Source organism: Tetrao urogallus (genome assembly GCF_951394365.1).
Source record: "Tetrao urogallus genome assembly, chromosome: 6".
Taxonomy (NCBI): Eukaryota; Metazoa; Chordata; class Aves; order Galliformes; family Phasianidae; genus Tetrao; species Tetrao urogallus.
Genome location: NC_136819.1, coordinates 48,413,822 through 48,434,791, shown reverse-complemented (window position 1 = coordinate 48,434,791; position 20,970 = coordinate 48,413,822). Strand labels below are relative to the sequence as shown.

Genomic DNA, 20,970 nt, shown 5'->3' with positions numbered 1-20,970 from the left:
TCCACCACCTCCCTGGGCAGTCCATTCCAGTGCCTGACCACCCTTTCTGAAAAGTAATACTTCCTCATGTCCAGCCTGAATTTCCCCTGGCGTAGCTTGAAACCATTCCCCCTGGTCCTATCACTAATGACACGAGAGAAGAGGCCGACCCCCAGCTCACTACAACCTCCCTTCAGGAAGTTATAGAGAGCAATAAGGTCTCCCCTGAGCCTCCTCTTCTCCAGGCTGAACATTCCCAGCTCCTTCAGCCTCTCCTCATATGGCCTGTGTTCCAGACCCCTCACCAGCTTCGTTGCCCTTCTTTGAACACGTTCCAGGGCCTCAATATCTTTCTTGCAGTGAGGGGCCCAAAACTGGACACAGTACTCGAGGTGCGGCCTGACGAGTGCTGAATATAGGGGAACAATCACCTCTCTGCTCCTGCTTGCAACACTGTTTCTGATGCAAGCCAGGATGCCATTGGCCTTCTTGGCCACCTGGGCACACTGTCGGCTCATGTTCAGCCGAGCATCAATCAATACCCCCAGGTCCATTTCCTCTACGCAGTCCTCCAGCCACACCGCCCCAAGCCTGTAGCGTCGCCTGGGGTTGTTGTGGCCGAAGTGCAGGACCCGGCATTTGGCCTTGTTGAAACTCATCCCATTGGCTCCAGCCCAGCTCTCCAGCCTGTCCAGATCCCTCTGTAGGGCGTCGCTACCCCCAGGCAGATCCACGCTTCCAGCCAATTTGGTGTCATCTGCGAATTTACTGAGGGTGCACTCGATGCCCTCATCGAGGTCATCTATAAAGATATTGAAGAGGACAGGCCCCAGCACCGACCCCTGCGGAACACCACTCACGACCGGTCGCCAGCTGGATTTGACTCCATTCACCACCACTCTCTGCGCCCGGCCCTCCAGCCAGCTCCTTACCCAGCCAAGAGTGTACCCATCCAAGCCTCTGACTGCCAGCTTCTGCAGGAGAATGCTGTGGGAGACAGTGTCAAAGGCTTTGCTGAAGTCTAGGTAGACCACATCAACAGCCTTTCCTTCATCCACCAGATGGGTCACTAGATCATAGAAGGAGATCAGGTTGGTCAAACAGGACCTGCCCTTCATGAACCCATGCTGGCTAGGCCTGATCCCCCGGTCACCCTGCACATGCCGCATGATCTCCCTCAAGACCATCTGCTCCATAACCTTCCCTGGCACCGAGGTCAGGCTGACAGGCCTGTAGTTCCCCGGATCCTCCTTACGACCTTTCTTATAAATGGGAGTCACATTGGCAAGCCTCCAGTCATCTGGGACCTCACCAGTCAACAAGGAGCGCTGACAGATGATGGAAAGCGGCTCGGCTATCACCTCCGCCAGTTCCCTCAGCACTCTTGGGTGGATCTCATCTGGCCCCATCGACTTGTGACAGTCCAGTTGGAGCAGTAGGTCTCTGACTGTTTCTTTCAGAATCGCAGGGGGGTTAGTGTGCTCCCCGGCCGAGATTACCAGGTCAGAGAGAGGGGTATCCTGAGGATAACTGGTCTGACTTTTAAAGACAGACGTAAAGAAGGCATTCAGAACCTCCGCCTTTTCCTTATCCTCAGTGGTCACATTCCCAGCCTCGTCCAGCAAAGAGTGGATATTCTCCTTTGTCCTCCTCTTACTGTTAATGTATTTATAAAAGAGTTTCTTATTCCTTTTCACACCAGCAGCTAGGTTAAATTCAAGCTGGGCTTTTGCCTTTCTGATTTCACCTCTACACATCCTAACAACTTCCCTGTATTCATTTTGAGTGGCCTGTCCCTCTTTCCACAGGCGGTAGATTCTCTTTTTCTCCCGGAGCCTCAGGAATAGCTCCCTATTCATCCACGCCGGTCTTCTTCCCCGCCGGCTCATTTTGCAGCTCAGGGGGACTGCCTGCTCCTGCGCCCTTAAGACTTCCTTTTTGAAGAGCAACCAGCTCTCTTGGACCCCTTTGCTTGCTAGGACTGAATGCCAGGGGACTCCCCCTATTAGTCCCCTGAACAATTCAAAGTCCGCCCTCCTGAAGTCCAAGGTAGCAGTATTACTATTCCCCCTCCAGGCTCCACCGTGAATCACGAAGTCTATCATTTCATGATCACTCTGTCCAAGACAGCCTCCAACCTCCACATCTCCCACCAAACCTTCCCTGTTTGTGAACAGCAGGTCTAGTGGGGCAGTTCCTCTCGTGGGCTCTCCGACCAGCTGTATCAGGAAGTTGTCCTCTACGCATTCCAGAAACCTCCTAGACTGCTTCCTCTGTGCTGTGCTGTACTCCCAGCATACGTCAGGGAAGTTAAAGTCCCCCATGAGGACAAGGGCAGGCGACTGTGCAGCTTGTGCCAGCTGCTTATAGAATACCTCGTCTGTTTCTTCATCTTGATTTGGGGGTCTATAACAGACGCCCACCAGGGTGCCTGTCTTGTCAGCCCTTCCTCTGATCTTTACCCATAGGGATTCAACGTTATCGTCCCCAGTCATAATCTCAGTAGCGTGAAAGCATTCCCTAACATAGAGAGCTACACCTCCACCCCGCCTTCCTTGCCTATCTTTCCTGAAGAGTTTATAGCCATCCATTGCAGCACTCCAATCGTGGGAGCAATCCCACCACGTTTCCGTTATGGCTACTAGGTCATAGTTTGCCTGCTGCACAATGGCTTCCAACTCTTCTTGTTTGTTGCCCATGCTGCGTGCATTAGTGTAGACGCACCTCAGCTGAGCCCCTCGCCTCTCACCTAATCCCACTACCACTTCCCCAGGCTGCTCTCTAGCAGGCCTGGCTTTATCCCCCTCCCCCTTCCTATCTAGTTTAAAGCCCTCTCTACAAGTCCCGCCAGCTCCTGGGCAAGTATCCGTCTCCCTTTTGGAGACAAGCAATTCCCATCAGTAGACCTCAGGCCAGATGCCGAGTAGACCACCCCATGATCAAAGAATCCAAAATTTTTACGCTTGCACCAGCCTCTCAGCCATGCATTTATAAGATGGCTTTTCCTGGTCATCTCAGCGTTCATCCCTGTCACCAAGGGAATGCTGGCAAACACTGCTTGTATGCCCGCTGTATGTTCCTTTCCCGCTTGTATGTTCCCTTCACTTCATGACAGATTTTATGATCAAACCCACATTAGGCATCCATGTATTTCTAGATTTTCACAGTATCATTTTTCCCATAGCAGAGCCAGGCTGAAAGCCAGCCCAGAGCAAACAGTTTTGGGGCAGCTGCAGGATATTCTCTTGCCTTTGGCTCAGGCTGCATACATATTTCTTTGAGGCAAGGACAGCTTAAGCAGCATTTGACTTCAGGCACTTCCAGGCCTGCTGTAGCTATGAGACAGTCCAGTCCAAGCTTTGGAGTAGCTTCACAGTGAGCCAGATAGGGAAATGATGCAGGACAAAATGAACCCAAGTCCTCCCCCACAGAAATAGCCTTGCCTGGATTGTGAATCTAACACTGACTGCTACTGTAAGTAAAAGACATTGAAGAAAATGAGGCAGAAGCAACAGGGACAATCAGTGATCACAGTGTCTGATTTTTGTTTTAAATCATTTCTCTCCATCATTTTTCCTCATTTAGAGCAGAGATAGGAAAATTATTTTGACCAGGAGAACTCCAGGCTCCAAGCTTCTCTTTTTAAGTTCAGTCCTGCACTCTGTGTTTTTTTTATTGTGTAAAAATGAAAATCCACACACAAGGCCTTACTTCGACCATGTTGTGTTGTAAGTAAAATTAGTAGAAGCTATCTGCTGGGATCTGGCCTTAGGTTTGTGTATTCCCAGGGATACTTCAGTGAGAGGATGTCCTTTTCAACATCTGTTAACAACCAGAGTCCCCCAGAAAAACAGAATGCTTTGCAATTCAAGGCATAATTTCAGCTGAAAGATTTTCAAACATCTCTAGAGCAGATCTCCTGAGGTTTTCTTCAGTAAATGATGAGGAAGTTAGGAAAATTTTCTGTCTAGTAATCGTCTAAAGGTGCCTGAAAAATCTAACCTCCAATTAGGGAGAAAATCTTCAAAATCTGATGAAACTCAACCACTTTCATTTCATGCTGCCCTTCCTGATGGTTACACGTTGAAACCCTTAGGAGAGCTCCTTGGCTTTAACTTACACATTACTCCATCTAGTGGCCTAAGGGTTCCTGTGTCCAAAAGTTTAAAACTCTGCCCTGGTACAAGCTGGAATTCAAACCTCTGCAGCAATTTTGCCATCACCACTTTAGCCTCCATCTGTTAAGAAGGAAAACAAACTCATTATCATTGACAGAAAGTACAGATTTGACAGCAGCATTTGAAATTTAGCATGCTATGTCTTACTGCTTTGTCAATATAGATTTATTAATGGCTGTGAGAATGGGAAGTAAGAACACAGCCAGCTGGGGCTTCCCAGATTTGAAGACAAGTGACAGACACAAAGATCTGTCCCTGTGTTTACAAACAAACTCCATTTTGGTGATTCAACCATATCAATGTTATGATTTTGAGCACCAACACTTAGATAAACTCATAGTACATTCCTGATTGCAAGGTACATACGTCCCCTATCACGGGCAAGCTATGCACCTTCCCTTTGAGGGGTAGAGGGCTAGTGCACTATCAGTAGGGCCAAGGTACCAGTATACTATGACCTGGCCCAGGGCTCACTAACAGATTCTCATTACAGTTGTGCTCACCTGTGCAAACACCTGCCCAATACAGGAACGGGGTCCCAGTGAGAATGGAAAATAGGAGTAATATGGCCTAAAAAGAAAAACAATCAAAACTGTCATTCTGACTGTTTTATCATAAAGAAAAATGCAAATCCTTCAACACTACAGCAAGGTAATGGTTAAATGCCACCCCACCTAGCTGAACTGTCAAGACAATCTCCAAACTAGAATTTTTTGGTTCAGAGCCAACAGAGTTCTGAACAGTGCTGTAAGTAGCACTCCACTGGCTCAGCTTGCATAGTATGGCCGCATGCAAACTTTATTTCTAAGCCATATTTCAAGCACACCCTAAATGCTCTCCAGACTATCGTGAGGATTTAACAATCCATCCAACTGCTGCTCCTGCACGCACATCTGAACCACATAAGCAAGGGGCTGTTTGGTCCTTGAGATCAGAATAGCTCTCATCTGAAACAAAGTTCCTGACCAAAGCAGTTAGTCGTAGGGGCTTCAGCACAAACTGTCCTGATACTTCCATCACACTACCATCCATTTCAAGCTTCCTGGGTAAAGGCTGTCATGCATCAAATCATTGTTTTGCAGTACAGCAAATACTCATCCTGGCTTTGTCCCAGTCTGGTTTTGACCTCAACATAAATATTAAATAACATGAATTGGAATGGGAAAATTTTTCCTCTGCTTTCTTCCCCCTGAAGTATTAGATATTAAATATTACATATTTAATGATCTGGAAGTAAAAAGAAACTCACCTAGGTGCATCTTTGCTAAATCGGTCTGGATTGAAAGAGAGCGGATCCTCGAAGTACCTGTCCATCCGCCCCATCACATACGTGCTGAACTGTCAAGAAGGTAGATCTGCATTAGTCAGCAGAAGCTCACTGAAAATGACTCTCTGCTGTCACAGCTGCAAAAACACAGCTATCTTGCACCCCCTAGGCAAAACTGACCCAGGGTCCCAATTCATATCCGAGTCCCAGCCCAAATTTCACCGAATAGTCAGTAGGAATGGTGGAGGAGTATTCTGGACTCTGATACTGTTACACGTGGATCCTGCAAGAGCTACATGCTGCTGATGGGGGATGCTGCTGCAAGACTTACAAGTAGCGTTGTGTTTGCAGGAATCCTGACACCTTCAATGACAGTCTCCTTCCCTGTCCAGCGCACTGTCCCTGGGACAGGTGGGTACAGACGCATTGATTCCTTCAGAACCTGTGTCAGCAAAAAGCACAAGAGATCAGTCATTTAATACAGTGCAGAAACATAATGAATTACTCGTATAGCCTTTCATTCTGGCCAAAGGGGAGCTTTTGGCTTATAGAACAGATGCTGGTGTACCTTCCTCAGAATCCCGTGGGCAAAAAAAATGGCAAAGTCAACTTGCCTTCAGACCTGGTTCTTTCTTATCACTGATATAGAAATTACATAAAGAAGTGACAAGCACAATGCATTCAGCAGATCTAACACCTAAACTTGGGAAAACAATTAGGTGAAATATTACTGGGAAGGAAATTCAAAGGGAGTATCTGAGAGTGAATGAAATTCATGCACCTGACGAGCTGTGCTCAGAGCTGCTGCCAGCAGCACGGGTGGCTGCTGCCACCTCCTTCCCACTCTCAGCACCGTGCTCCTGCCCCTGCCTTTGTGCTTTATCTGGTGCTCAGGGAGCTGTGCCAGGTCACAGCACCAAAGTGACAAAAAAACAACCTGGCAAAGAAAAATGAATAGGAAACAGTGAGAAAAAAAGTGAAACGTGACCATTTCTTTTGATGGCATCGAGCTGTAAGAATGGCTTATGTCATGAAAGTGAAGCCTAATTAACAGTGCACATTAGCATCGCATTGCAAATGCAATTAACAGTGGGTATGCAAGAATGAATTAATGAAAAAGAAGCATGGACAAAAGGATTCAAAATTGCTTGAATGACAAGAGAGGAGTTCCATGGTCTCTGATCCTCCATGGACAGACTAGCTCTCTGACTAATGGTGACTGTGACTTTGCTTGTACAGATCCAAGCTTGTTCTGCTAAATAAACTGTCTGCTTTTGAGAGGCTCTCATGTAATCTGTCTTAACACTGAAAGGCTTAGATACCTAGTCCTAATTGGAGTGATGTAATTGTGATGACGCTCGGACAAGCCTAGAGAAACCTGCTGATTTCAGTAAGCACACAGTGATGTCTTTTCTTTACAAGAAGTGCACTTTTGAATTTATCTGCCACCAAAGCACAGCAGTTTGAGGGACAGGAAATGACAAACATGAGTCTCAATGGGGCAGTTTAAGAGAAAAGCAGTGATAGTAGATTACTAAAATTACAGGGAAATGGAAGCAAGGAGAATAGTTGCCAGGACTGTCTATTCAGCCTCTCCTGAAGGTTACTGGTGTCTCTCATCTTGTTAAAAAAAAAAAAAAAAAAAAATACTTGACAAATGCTGGCAAGTAGCCAACCCCTGGCTTTACAGTTCATTACCAACTTTTTACACACAAGATTTCTTCTAGGACCAAACATTTGTTTTTTTTTTTTCCCCCCCCCTCAGTGACTGAATAAGGTTTAACAACTGAAAAAAAAAAAAAAAAAAACAAAAACCTGAAATTGCAAAAACTAGCCAATATTTTTGGAAGTCTTCAAATCTCACTTCGTTTATTGCACTACGGTGAGATCATAGTTGGAAATGCTTTAATAGCAATCAAACAAAAATAGAGCTGAGATTTTGGGAACTGCGTGGGACTTACACAAAGGCTGGGTTCCACACTGCAAGCCCTTCTTAAAATACGACTACAGTTTCAGCTCAAACAGGTAGGGATTAAGCAACTCCAGCTCTCTGCTTAGTAATAATGCAAGTAAGAAGCAAAGGAATCCTGGGGTTTCAGAATGGAATCTAGAAGCACCCTTCCCATCAAGGCTGGGCTGCTGCAGACAGCTTTCTGCCTACTTGCTTATTCTCAGAGGACAGATGCCATCAGCCTCTCATTTTGGTGCTGCTCCTAAAATCTTAAAAGCATGGGGTTCTTCTTGGCAGTCGCATGACATGGCAGGAGTGCTACCAAACAGCTCTGACTGGTATCTTACTTCACTCCTACAGTACCTGTGATAAGTACTTCAGTTTGCCAAGATCCTCATACTCAATGTCCCTCTTAGCACCAAGGACTTCATCCACTTCAGCTTGTACTCTGAAGAGAAATTCAAAAATATTAGTTGCAGACACCTATTTCTTGTGAGGCAAAGTGACAAAGTACATTTTTTACTTTCCAGATACTGAGTTGCACTTTGATTTTCATCCTCATGCAAAATGCCCACTGATAGCCAGCCAGCCTGCCTGAACCTGTGCCTTGCATCAGGATGCAGTAAAGCACACACAGAACAACGCAGCCAGGCAGCACTCTGGACCAGCTTTAAAAAAAAAAAATCACTTACATGGAATTGAAATAATTCATCCCTCTGCTTGTTTTTAAATGTCAGATATATTGAGCCATGAAACTGTTTCTTTTGGAAAGAAGGCTAGAATTTACCTTAAGTTTTTTGGTAATCCATATAATTAGGTTCACCGTGAAACCAACAGTGAATGAGAGTACACCTACCTTTCCATTATTTCAGGATGCTGAGACAGTGCCATTACTGTAAACGACAACTGATTGGCAGTGGTTTCATGACCTAGAACCATAAAGAATCAGTTCAAAGGTTAGTATAAAGTAATAAGATGATACTAAGAAGGTCTGGTCACATTACTGCCAACAAGAGACTTTAAAAGTCACACCCCAAACATTTTATTTCAAGTATTTAAGAAGTTAAATGAAACACTAAAAGAGATGTGATAAACACCTTTCAAGAAGCATAGCTGGTATTTTTAACAGTAACCTTGATCAATTCATGGCTGCAGATTTTGTATTCATGACTGAATGATTAGAAACTACCTATCAGCAAGATCAGTGCTAACACTTATAAGAGGCCTATGTGATTCAGTCACTGTCCTATCACCAGCCACATAACCCTACTGAGAAGCAAATATTTACCAACATTGAAGGAAAACAGAGCTTCTGTCTTTGAAATGTTTGCTTTATGTAGGTATGTTTAATGTTTTGTCATTAATAGGGACACATACTATTTTAAAGCACTACAGAAAATAGAATTCCGTGAAGATTTGTTTAAAAAATACCTTCCATTGTGAAAGAAAAGCGTCATCTCAGGAAGTCACCTAAATCCCACTGATGTGCAGATCAATTTTTCTACATCCTTTAGCTCACTATCTGGGTCTCTGTTTCTCCTGATAGTCTTGACATTGACCTCTCCCAGCTAGCACTGAATGCAACCCCTACAGCAAGGATGGCATTTGCTTATGTGGGCGAGGTGATGCAAAAACCCATGCAACATACTAAAGATGCTTTCAGTGGGACTTAGCAGGACATGAGATGGAAGGGTCAGAACCACATGAAAAAGCCTCGCACCCCAAAGGCAAAGCTGTTCCTGCAACAACAGCCTGGCTTTATTCACTATGCTGGTACGACAGAACAAGGACGAAACATCATCTGCCTGCGAGAAAACTAAGAGCTCTTTTCAGACTTTGCTCAGCTGTTCTTACTCCAGTATAATGCTGCTGTTTACCAACTGTGAGATCAATAAGTATACAGGTGTTGCCAATAACAATTGTGTGGGCAGCACAAGAATGAATATAGCTTCCCACGCAACATATCCAAATATTAAAGCAGCTACTAACCTGCAACAAAGAAAGTGATAAAGTTGTCCAGCATGTTTTCATCATCTCTAGTTTTCTCCAGAGCTGTCAAGACAGAAAAACAAATGAGATTAGGAAATGTATTTGTGCTCCAGCTGGAAGAGTCAGGACACCCTGTCCTGCTTTGAGCATGTTTTCCTGAATGGATTAGGAAGGAACACTGAGACAGCTACTCAGAGGTGACCTGTGATCAGTATTTGATCCCATGTCAAGAAACAGCGTATTTTCTAAACAAGTCACTTTATGACTCTTCAATGTTAAAAAGAAAACAAAACACATGGTCTTGAAAACAGTAAAGGCAGACTGAGTCACAAAGTTCACGTCCCCAAACTAAGACTTCCAAACCTCAGGAAAAGCAAGCCAAAGACAAATTAACTTGAACAGCGATGTGCTTCCTACCATCTCCTTTCAGTATCTGCGTAAGAATATCTGTTGGCATTTCCTTCTCACTCTGGATGGCTTCCCTCCTCTTCTCAATACACTCCTTGCCCACACGCCGCAGCAGCCGTATGCTCTCCCGGACCTCTTTTATCATTTTCTGCTTTCCTGGCATGTACTGAATACAGAATTTATTTAGTCTTTTTATTCCTCTTGCTGGTAAAAACACTTGCAGTGTTGTTTTTTAAATGGCACCTCAATGTCATTTTTCACAAAAACATCTGCTATCTGCAGAACAAAGTGAACTTTCCTAAAGTGCTTTGGACTTTTTCCTGAAGTGTTTGGACTAAAATGAGAACTACTTCAGTCTGTGCATGCTGATGTCCTGCCTTGTCAGGGCTAATTTTTTGATCATCATGAGCAAAATTCCTCAATTTTCTGAGGAAAGAAACTGTAGCATACGATACAGAATCCACCCGTTGGACCCAAAAGGGAAAGTGGGAGCTCTGGAAGTCTGAATGACAGCTTTCTTGAGAAACTATGGAGCTTAACTGTTTCAGATTTCACCCACAAAATTCAAGTCCATGAACACTGGCCCCACTGGCCAATACTTTTTTTATGGTAAGGGAAGTTCAAATTTCTTCCACTTTGTATGAAGGCTGCAGTGCTTCTTGGGCAAGGAATTCCCAACTTTTGCAGTAATGGGCATGAAAGTGTAAAAGCATGTAAGAGAAAACATGCGGGGGGGGGGAAGAAGGCAGAATGATAGAAATGAAGCATTAACTAATAACATGTTAATTCTGCAAGTGTTTTAAAGTGCTAATTAATTCTATCTCAACACATGTTGGAGGAAAGAACTACTGATGATGTTTTCCCTGTAAGATAAAGACCACACGCAACTCCAGTCTCATACAGAGGCAGTTTCCAGCTGGACATGCAGACAGGGGATGGATGCAAGGAGCACACAGACCTTCACAAAGGGGATGCGCATCTCAGTCATTCCTTTCATGATCATGGTCACAGCATGTGGGAATGGCGTCTGGTCATCCCTTAATGCATTCAACTCCAAGCCAAAGGCCACCTGAGGGGAGGGAAAGGAAAAAGCAGCCACTTGCTGAATCCTCCCAGCTCAGAAGAGTTGGCATGATAAAGCAGGACTGCCTCGCACCACTGTCTTTTCCCAGAAAAATGCCTCAGGCTAGTCTGCAAGAGCCTGTGAGGGAAGGCCGATATCTAGATTAGCCTTTCTCCTTTTCTAAGGGGAATTAATATTTGTTATTACCCCCAATTATTCCTTAACTGTTTCACACAAAGAAGGGAAAAGCCATGGCAAGGCAGATTTCATGCTGACACATAGTAATGCAATATGCACCCATGAACAAACAGCAGTGTGCCCTTCTAGTCTGAAGGGATGGGAGTCACGAGGTTTAAGGGCTTCTGCAAAAAGCTTCCTGTGCAGCATGCTGCTGGCCTCTCTTACACAACATAAATCCTTCCCTAACTTCCCTTTCCGATATCTCAGCCTGAATGGGTGTGCCACAATTACTGCCCCACTTCTTGGGGCGTTCCCAGGTAAAGGTACCCTGGCTCCAGCTCCTGATCCCATTATTTTCATTCCCTCCTGCTAATGGCAGAGGAAACAAGAAAGCACACAGCTGGTACCTTTGCAATGACATCCAAAGTCACCCGGCTCATCATCGTCAGCATGCTACACTCTGTCTCTCCATCTGCCTTTTCCTCTAGCTTCTCCATCAGCTCCTCTGCTTTTTCATTAAAAGTTTCCATCATACCAATCAGGTAGCTGAACAATTAATAGAAATGAGTGATGGGGACTCTGGGGAGGACACCTTTGCTTGGGCAAAATTATCATTTTTTACAGGAAATTATAATGATTTTTTTAAAATGTTGTTTAACCTTAGATTTATAAGAAATTTGCCTTAGTACTTTAAAAATCAGAAGTGACAAAATGTGCTCTTGCAGCCACCCAGCTCTATCCTACCATGTAAATAACAGCTGTCACAGCAAAGAGCTTTGGCCTGAGCATGTTGAGGCAGATGGACAAACCTCCAGACCCTAAATGCAATGTATTTATTTTGTACAGGCGAGCAAACCAGACCACAGCAATCTCTCTCTCCCACAGGGAATCACTCAGACAGGTGAATGGTTAGGCCTGCCCACTTCAAATATCTGAGGTTTGTTTTCAAATGGGATAAAGCAACCATTGCAGCATTCCTAGATGCACGACCCTGGGAACTCCCTGCCACCACTGAGCTTACATAAGTGTCACTCCCACGGGGAAAGTTTGGGAACACTGTATAGTGTACTATACTCAAAATAAGATTTTAAGAGGGTTTTCTCTTTCTAAATATCAAAAATGCATCAACAATGGTTACAATCATGAAAATACAGCAGGCGCAAGCAGATCATCCCAGGGATATTTGCCTTACCTTCTGCTGAAAGCTGGATCCATCACCTTGCGCTGCTTGTGCCAGTGCTCATAGTCACGATCAGTTACCAAGCCATTCCCCAAAAACCTAGCATTTAAGAAAACAAGGAAAGGAGCACTTTTCAGCAAGGGAGTCAGCCCAAATTGTCCCATCAAAAACTCTTCCACATCTACTTTCTTGTATTTTTCCCATAAGCAGGAAGTACTTTGTTGCTTTGAATGCATCGTTGTGGAAAACAACTGAATTGTATCTATGTTTTGCATGGTATGTGTGGAACTACTGTGTGCAACAGGATGCTGATTCATTGTGCAGGTTCCAAAAAACAACTGTAACAAAAATAATTAACGTAATTTAATTACTCTATTTTCAGGAGCATCAAGATAACAGCAAAGCATCCCCTCTTCTTTCATTTTGCTTAGGAACTGGAAACTCAAGTGCATTCAAATGAAAGTTTGTTGTTCAAGTGAAATGTTTGATGATGGTCTTGAGAAAACTCTTCTCAGACTAACTGAACATTCATAGGGGAAAAAAAAAATCAAGGTAAAAAACATCCATCACAACCTCCTGCCTGATTGGGAAGATGTTTGACTTGCCATATAGACTTTCAATGTAATTTAGTAAGCACTTGTTGCTTAAGTATATCTGGAATCAGTCATTTATATTAACAGCCTGACTCAACAAAAGAGTCATGCCTGTGTCTTTATTAATCTTTCACTTATTTTGAGATACAGTGGCTTCAGGTGGTTTTTTGCCTACCTCACACCAAACAAGTTGAAGATACGGCCATATATCAGACGGTCCTTTGGGTACTCTGGTGACATCAAGAACTCCTAAAATAAGATTTCAGGTTGGTGAGTACTGAGCACCATTCATTTCTCAGACAAAACATAAAAAGCCGCTCACACATTCACACACAGTCTGAAGACTACATGAATTATTTGGTGTGCCCTGATTCCCCAGTTTCCATGCTGATAACTTGTTTTGCATGCCTGTAGCATTTTTTGCCTGGTGACCTGGAAGCTATCTCTGTGATTATTACAAAAATTCAGCTCCTTTGTGCCTTTTCTTTTGAGATATCAAGCTCTTGCAGATAGTCTGCTTCTCAGAAATTGAGGGTGCTTGCTATATCTGCAGTTTAAAGAAAAGTAACAAAGTAAATCAATTGATCAAGCAAGAAAATAAATACAGACTGCAAAAAAGTTCAGGCCACTTCTCCTTCGTAAACTGGCAGAGTTGTGCTCCCAGAAGGCACAAGTTAGCTGGACCATGCTGCCCTAATCATCAGACACCACCACCCTTTTTAGAGGGCTGATTCCCACTGTCCGTTCTGTTTTATTTTGCAGTACCTTCACTCCTTCAGGACTAAAAATCAGTACTGAGACTCTGTGAAATGCATTAACCCGCACAATAGGTCCGTATTTCTTTGACCTACAAAAAAAAAGAAAGAAATGGTACAAAACACCAATACCAGTTCAGACCTAAGAACTTCAAAGGACCAAAGCAGCATGTACAGGGCACAACTGCAGACTTGAATGAATAAAGCCAATAAGAGAAATACCAGTGTTCTTTATCTAGCCCTACTACCTACCCTCTGAATGATGAGAAGTATATAACTCAACGCCTCCATGTCTTATTTTCCCAACTTACTACAGGGCTACTCGAGTCTAACCTACTGATGTGTGTCAACTTACCACTGCAGAAAGAGATCATGTAGAAACTCCTTTTTCTTCATCATTCTCCAAAAGATTGGCAGATGTCCAAGTAAAAAGCTGCAGAAAATGAAGTTAAGAGTGTCATGAGGATGCCAAAAGGATTTTGTACAGATTGCAGTCCTCAGCACTGATACTTAGGGAAGGATGACTGGAAGGATGTGAAGTGAGCTTCAAGACCTAGGTGTTTTGCTTCAGTCTAATGATTAAAAGAATGATTTGGAATGATGATTGCCCTGGGTAGATGCTCTATTTGTAACAGAAACAACAGTAAATTGCTTTTCAAACATGCTCAAGATTCTTTGCTACAGAAAGCATGAGGAGCAAAACCAACCCCATTTCTGCATCCCTTTATATCCCCACATGCTCATGTGCCAAGTACTCAGCATACAGACTTGTTGCTCAGTGGATGCAGTGTGCATTGGTTGTATTCTTACTCCTTGTAAGGAAAGGCAGAAATAACACATAACTGTGCCAGTATGCAGCCATCACCTAGGTATGCTAGGAACCCTCTGGTACACAGCCAGGGGATTGGTGTAGAGACAAAGTCCTGCCAGCTGCACGCCCACAGCAGATATATTTTCTGAGCAAGACTATGAAATGTTTAAGAAAAGCTTAGGATTCATACAGAAACTGAAAGAAGTGAATAAAAGGGTTAATCCTTCAACTACAATAGTTGTATTCAAAGGTCAGAGACCAATTTCTTCCTTCAGATGTGAGCAGGAAATTCCCACTGGCTTTGCACACATCTGAAGGAAGATTTGGCCAAGCTCCTCTCCAAATCAAGCAAGCTGTGCTTGAGATCTGTTTTCCATTTGAGACACAGCCAGCCATGCTATCATCCTCTTCTGTACAAACAAGCTATAGGGGAAAAACAGGCTCTTGTTTTATTTCTATTGGAACCAGCAGACAGTTAAAATAACAAGCACTCAACAAGGCTACGTAATATCTGCCTGAAATCTTCAATCCTCTCTTGCTTGACTCCTCCTCTCTAACTGGACTATAAAAATGTGTAAGAAGACAAAGTCCTTGCTAGCCAAAGCTCTGGGAAGAGCTCTACCTGCAGCATATCGAGTACAGTCCAACTCACAGCTCCCCTGTCACTGGGGAATTGTGACAACTGAGTCCTCAGGGATGTTTTGTCCTTTATCCCATCAACTCCCAAGTTGGTTAGGTGCTGTAACAAGCGCAGAATGTTCATTCACTAGTAGGAAGTCACTGTATGCCATGATAGAATCAAGCAAGGGCTTGGTTTGGGATATATAGTTATGTGGCACTGCCATCCAAAACCATGCATTTACAAATAAATCCTTTTCTCCATTTCCTCCTAATAGAACTCTAACACGAAGCAAACTTTTGAAGAGACGACCTTTTCTCTAGCTCTCAGTATTTTCCAAGTGTGATATCTGGGCAGCCTGCTCTGGTGGTTGGCAATCCTGCACATAGCAGGGGAGCTGAAACTACATGGTCATTGTGGTCCTTTTCAACCCAGACCATTCTATGATTCACACAACAGAAATGACACAAAGCCATTATGACTCACTATTTTAGCCAATCATGCACAAGCCTCATTTGGAGATGTGTTAGCTCTGACAAACTAAATCAGCCCAGGAAATCAAGGGTGTTAACATAATCTTGTCATTATGTAATTGTAAGAGCTGAGACATGGTCTGAGGTTTTGCAAAGATCCTGTTGTACTTCATCCAGCAACAAAGCTTTCTTAAGCTTTTATTAAAGGTAAAGGAAGGAGACAATAACAAAGGAAAAGTCACTTAGGACAGAATGACACCTTGGAAAGATGCAGGCTGTGCAACAAGTGGCTGAGGTGCAGCTTTGCTGACAGCAGCCTGGGGTCACACCTGGTGGGCAGCATGCTGGGCAGCAGCCAGCCTCTGTACACCCTGATCTGAGAAGTGTTAACATTTGGATGAAGCCCATTTTGGAACTGCAAAATCAGAGCCATGTGGGTTAGCAAGGAACTCTGGAGGCCACCATTCTGTCCCCTTCCTGAGGCCAGAGCTATATTACCACTGTTCAGGGCCTTATCCAGCTCTTGTGCAGATTCTGTGAACCCAGAGAATCATAAAATGGCTTAAGTTGGAGGGAACATCTAGTTCCAGCCCCCTGCTGTGGGCTGGTTGCCACCCACCAGATCAGTCTGCCCAGGATCCCATCTAACCTGGCCTTGAATGCCTCCAGGGATGGAGTACTGACAACCTTTCTGGGCAGCCTGTGCCAGAGCCTCACCATCCTCTCAGTAAAACATTTCTTCTGAACGTCTAACTTCTCATTAGGTTCTCATGTGCCCGCTTCCCAAGCATGCCCAGATCCCTCAGGGTGGTGCTCCTTCCTTCTGTTGTGTCAACTGCACCACTCAGTTTGCTGTCATCAAAAAACTTGCTGAGAGTACATTCAATCCCACTGTCTATGTCACTGATATACTAAAGAGCACTGATCCCAGGACAGACCCCTGGGGGAAACCACTCTTGACTGGCTCCATCTGGACATAGAAGCATTGATAAGAACCCTCTTGTGACAACCATCTGATCAATTTTTTACCCACATAATAGTCCAGCCTTCAAATCCATGTTTCTCCATTTTACATCACAGTAAAGATGCTTTGCCTTACACCTAATTGGCAGCTCTCTTGTGGCAACTTGTGTCCATTGCCCAACCAAGATGAGTTTGGCCCCATCTTCTCACAATCCCCTGACTCCCAGGGAGGTTACATCAGTACCATGTTCTGCTTTTCTTTATAAAGTACTTTTCAGAGCTGGAGGTATTTGATCTTTCCTCCCTTGGATATTTGGCAGCGGAAGTGTTTGTGCAGCTGGTACTGACATGGGGGTTTTGCAGCCACTGACCATTTATACTTCTGGAAAGCTATCAGGATAGAAGGGGACAGATTCTCTAAGCATGGGATAAGGGGAAATGGTTTGAAACTAAAAGACCAGAGATTTAGACTGGATACAAGGAAGAAGTTTTTTATAAGGGTGGTGAGGCACTGGAACAGGTTGCCCAGAGAGGTGATGGGTGCTTTGTCCCTGGAGACATTCAAAGTCAGGCTGGACAGGGCTCTGAGCACCTGCTGGAGCTGTGGGTGTCCCCACTCACTGCACGAGTGTTGCACCAATGACATTTAAAGGTCCCTTCCAACTCAAACAATTCTGCAATTCTATGATTACTGTGAGCTCAAGAGATAGGCAAGCTCTTGTATGGAGACATCAGTGCTAGAAACCTTCCTGAGAAGGGTCCTAGCCTCTATCACCACCTCCAAGCCTCAAATCCTGAAGAAGGAAAAGAGAAACAGCCACGAAATTACTCAACTGCCATTATCTTAGGACGTGAACTCACTTCCCAAGATGAGGACAGGCAGATTCAGGTATGACAGGCTCCCTCCTAACTCTCATCTCAATTTCTGACCATGATTACAGAAGTAGATTTTCTCCTGACACTTGGAGATAAGCAACCGGGCCCGGTGTCCCTGCGGGGCTGCCTGGGTGCGTGGGGGCGCAGGGCTTCTTGCCGGCGTTGGGCGGTGCGCCATTCCCATACTCCAGCCCCTGCTGCACCGCTGCCGGCTGTCTGCTCAGCGTCCTACAAACAAAGCGCAACTCGAACGCACAACTCGAAACTGCTGATCTCCGCTTCGTCACGCCCGTCCTTGCCGTGTCAGCAAAGCGCCGGCCCTCAGCAGGCTGCCGGCCCGCAGTCACAGCGGCGTACTGAAATGGCGCCCAGCGGGGCGGCTGGCCGGCCCTTACCTCTCGCGCGGGGCGCTGGGGATGTGGTCATACGCGGCATGGACGCGCCGCACGTAGCAGCAGTACAGCCCTGCCGCCAGCAGCAGCGGCAGCGCCAGCAACAGCAGCACGCCCAGCACCGCCATGGCCGCCGCTCGGTGGTCGGTTGTAGCGGGGACGGCGCCGGCGCGGCACGGCCTCGGGCAGGGCGGAGGCTGCTGGCTGTTAACTGCTTCCGCGCGGGGCTGCAGGAGGAGCGGCTCCGGCCCGAAGTGTGACAGCTTGTCAGGAGCGCGAGGGCTTTTCTGAATCGTGTGGGTGTGCAGGGCTGCTCCACGGTCACCTCCGACGGCCCCCAGCGCTTTAATGCTTTGTATTCTGCAGGGAGTGCATAGAATCTTAGAATTACGGAATATCTTAGAATAACGGAATATCTTAGAATCACGGAGTTGGAAGGGACCCGCAAGGATCTTGGAGTCCAACCCTCGCTCCAACGCAGCGCTACTCAAATGCAAACCCTGTGTCTGAGCTCATCCCCTCCAGGGATGGGGCACCCACAGCTCTGGGCAGCGGTGCCAGTGCCTCACTGCCCTCTCTGTGAAGAAATTCCTCTGAACATCTAACCTAAATTCCCCCTCTTTTCGTTTAAAACCATTCCTCCTTGTCCTGTCACTACCCCATTGTGTGAAAAATCAGTCCCAATGCTGTTTGTAAGCTTCCTTCAAGTACTGGAAGGCCCCAGACCCTTCTCTTCTCCAGATGGCAACCCGTGGGGCAACGACCCCAAAACGATTTCCCCCTGTGTTTTGGGTACACAGATTTCCACACCAATATTTTTTAATCCAGAAATTGCACTGCTGGTGTATTCTTAAAGACCAACACTATCATCTAACTGCTGTTTCAGTTTATCTGACATGAAAGTAGATTTTGTTTCCTGTCGAGGTTGGGGTGTTATAACTTCTTGTTTTCAGAAGAAAAAAGAAATCTAACTTTCCATTTGGTCAGGCAGTCTACATCATGATCTCGTAATGTGAATAGCAATCAATGGGAAAGGAATGGCTCATTACTAGAGCGGCATCAGCCAGAGGATGTGTTTAGAAACTGAAGCTAGCTAATGAAACCCAAAGCCACTCATTGAGCTTTGTGATGAATTATCGATTTTCTGGGTTCATTGATGATTTTTCTTTCAGAGTTACAGAGGGATAGAAGGTAATTATCTGTAAGGGTCACTCGAGTTCACTCTTAGTATATTTCTGATAAAAAAAAATTCTGCTTCTACCTTGCTTGCAAGCAATTGATGGGGAGCATTTAATACGTGATAAAATATTTGATATTTTTTACATTTTCATGGAGTAGAGAGGCCCTGCAGTGTAGTCCTCATCCCTGATTAAAACAGGGAAGTTGTATAATCAAGCCTCTCATGTAAATGCAGTCATCAGCTGATAATTCACCTTTCATAAGTACTCAGCCTGAGAAGGCTGTGGAAATTACATTTCAGCCTTTAAAGATAAGTTTTAATAAAAATTTTGTTTGCATTCTAACAAGCTTCAATAATTTCTTTTGCTTGTATTCCAATATGTTTCTACTCCCAAGAGTAAAAGACACAATCCAAAATCATTGTGCTGTTTGTCATCTGCCTGGCACCCAAATGACACACAGAGAAGGAGCACAGGTCAGGCATTCTGCACTTGCCTGTGCATCACTTTTCTGCTGGGGATTGAACTGCTATCACATGAGCATTTTGCCAGCATGAGTGTTCCCGGAAACACAAAGAGCCAAGAGTGGCAGAAAGTTGGGAACTGTCACTGTGAATTTGCAAGGTAAAATTGAAAAAGTAATTGGACCTAGAGTTAATGCAAACTCCTCTTGTCTTATTTCTGTCTATTAAAAATCATTTCCTGCTCTCTCTCAGAGGTCCAGCATCATATCTTATGTCCTGCAAGTGAGGACAGCACAGTAAGGGCATAGTGTAGGCATGGCTTGTGCTTGGGGATGACTCCCTAGTGCTTAGCTGGAGAGATAGGAATCCCCAGGCAAACTGAAGTTGCCAAAAAAATGCATCTCTATATTAGGAGCTTTTGACTTCATTGTTAAATGCCTCCATCTGCTGTATACTACTGTTTCAGTGCAGGTGGTGATTAAATCAGTATTTCTCCTGGAGAACTCACAGTTGAAAACCTCAGCCCCCTGTTTAAAGGTCCACATGGAACTTGTAGGATCTGGGGCTCACATAAGCAATGTGCTTCATCCATGTACAGCAGGAATACACATGGATGTACTCCTTTCCAGGCTGGAAACACTGTCAAGGTGGAATCTGAGAACTGCCTTCTGTTTAGATCTCTCAGGCTATCTGTCTGGCTCTACCACCAGACCTTAAGAAATCCTATACATAACATTCTGTTGGAATCAGGAAACAGGATTTAGCTGTGCCCATGGGGTCCCTAGTGCAGACATGCAGGTTTTGGTATACAGAAAGTGAAAAATCAAGATGTTTTTTCTGAGGCAAATAACTTTTTCTGGTCCTCCACTTGCCTCTTGCTTCATCTCACATGGTCACTATATTGTGGCAAGTAACCATTTACTTTTAATAGCACACAGTGCTCTGCTCCAAGGATTGCAAAACTCAGTAGAGAAAATATATATTCTCCAGCTTTCTTTCTACAGGATTGCAGCTCAACTCACCATTGATACTAAAATACCCATAGACGGAAAATATTCTTCATGCCTACAAACAGGGCCCTGGGATGCTGCAGTGCCAGCAGTTATCCAGCTCTGGAAGAGCACGTTGATCCTTCCCAGTCAATACAGTGTTCCTGTGCAGAACTAGCAAGTAGTTGTCAAGGCTCTTAATGCTGAACGAAGGCAGTCCAAGGGTTCAGGTGTTGCCATCAGTTAATGCCCCTGAGGAAGAGGTGCTTGATATCAGTGCTTACACCTGGCTGAACACTGGAGATTCTTGTCCGTAAAAATAGTGTCTCTATTTACTACAACATTGTTAAAAGAAGTTGGCAGTTTCCATCCTAACTGCTTTCCTGATTGCATTAAAACATTGCTTGAAGCAGCTGCATAGCTGCACCTGTGCCCCAGATTAAAATTGAGATGAGAGAAACCTGGGAAAGTCATGCACAAGGCAGCAAGGTATTGACGTGCATCTCATGGGCTGGTAGTCTTATTTGTTTAACAGATGAGAACTGACTGTAAAAGCTTAAAACTTAAATTTGGTATGCAGTTCTTAATAAAAAATGCTTGGGTATCTTCTAATAGAAAAATGTATGCGTGTATAAGAAATTATCTAGGAGAGTAAATGCATC

The 20,970-nt window shown here is 44.7% G+C and overlaps 1 protein-coding gene across 1 annotated transcript; it reads right to left on the bottom strand.

Annotated features, from left to right (window-relative positions):
• Positions 1 to 4,055: 4,055 nt before the first annotated feature.
• On the bottom strand, positions 4,056 to 17,805 carry CYP46A1 (cytochrome P450 family 46 subfamily A member 1; the record flags this gene model as incomplete). Its single annotated transcript, XM_079537478.1, has 15 exons — positions 4,056 to 4,217; positions 4,661 to 4,727; positions 5,407 to 5,495; positions 5,756 to 5,866; positions 7,739 to 7,823; positions 8,232 to 8,304; positions 9,365 to 9,427; positions 9,782 to 9,938; positions 10,731 to 10,841; positions 11,423 to 11,561; positions 12,208 to 12,294; positions 12,964 to 13,037; positions 13,554 to 13,635; positions 13,899 to 13,976; positions 17,681 to 17,805. 15 exons carry the CDS (start codon positions 17,803 to 17,805, stop codon positions 4,056 to 4,058), a joined length of 1,503 nt encoding a protein of 500 aa, XP_079393604.1.
• Between the last annotated feature and the right edge of the window lie 3,165 nt (positions 17,806 to 20,970).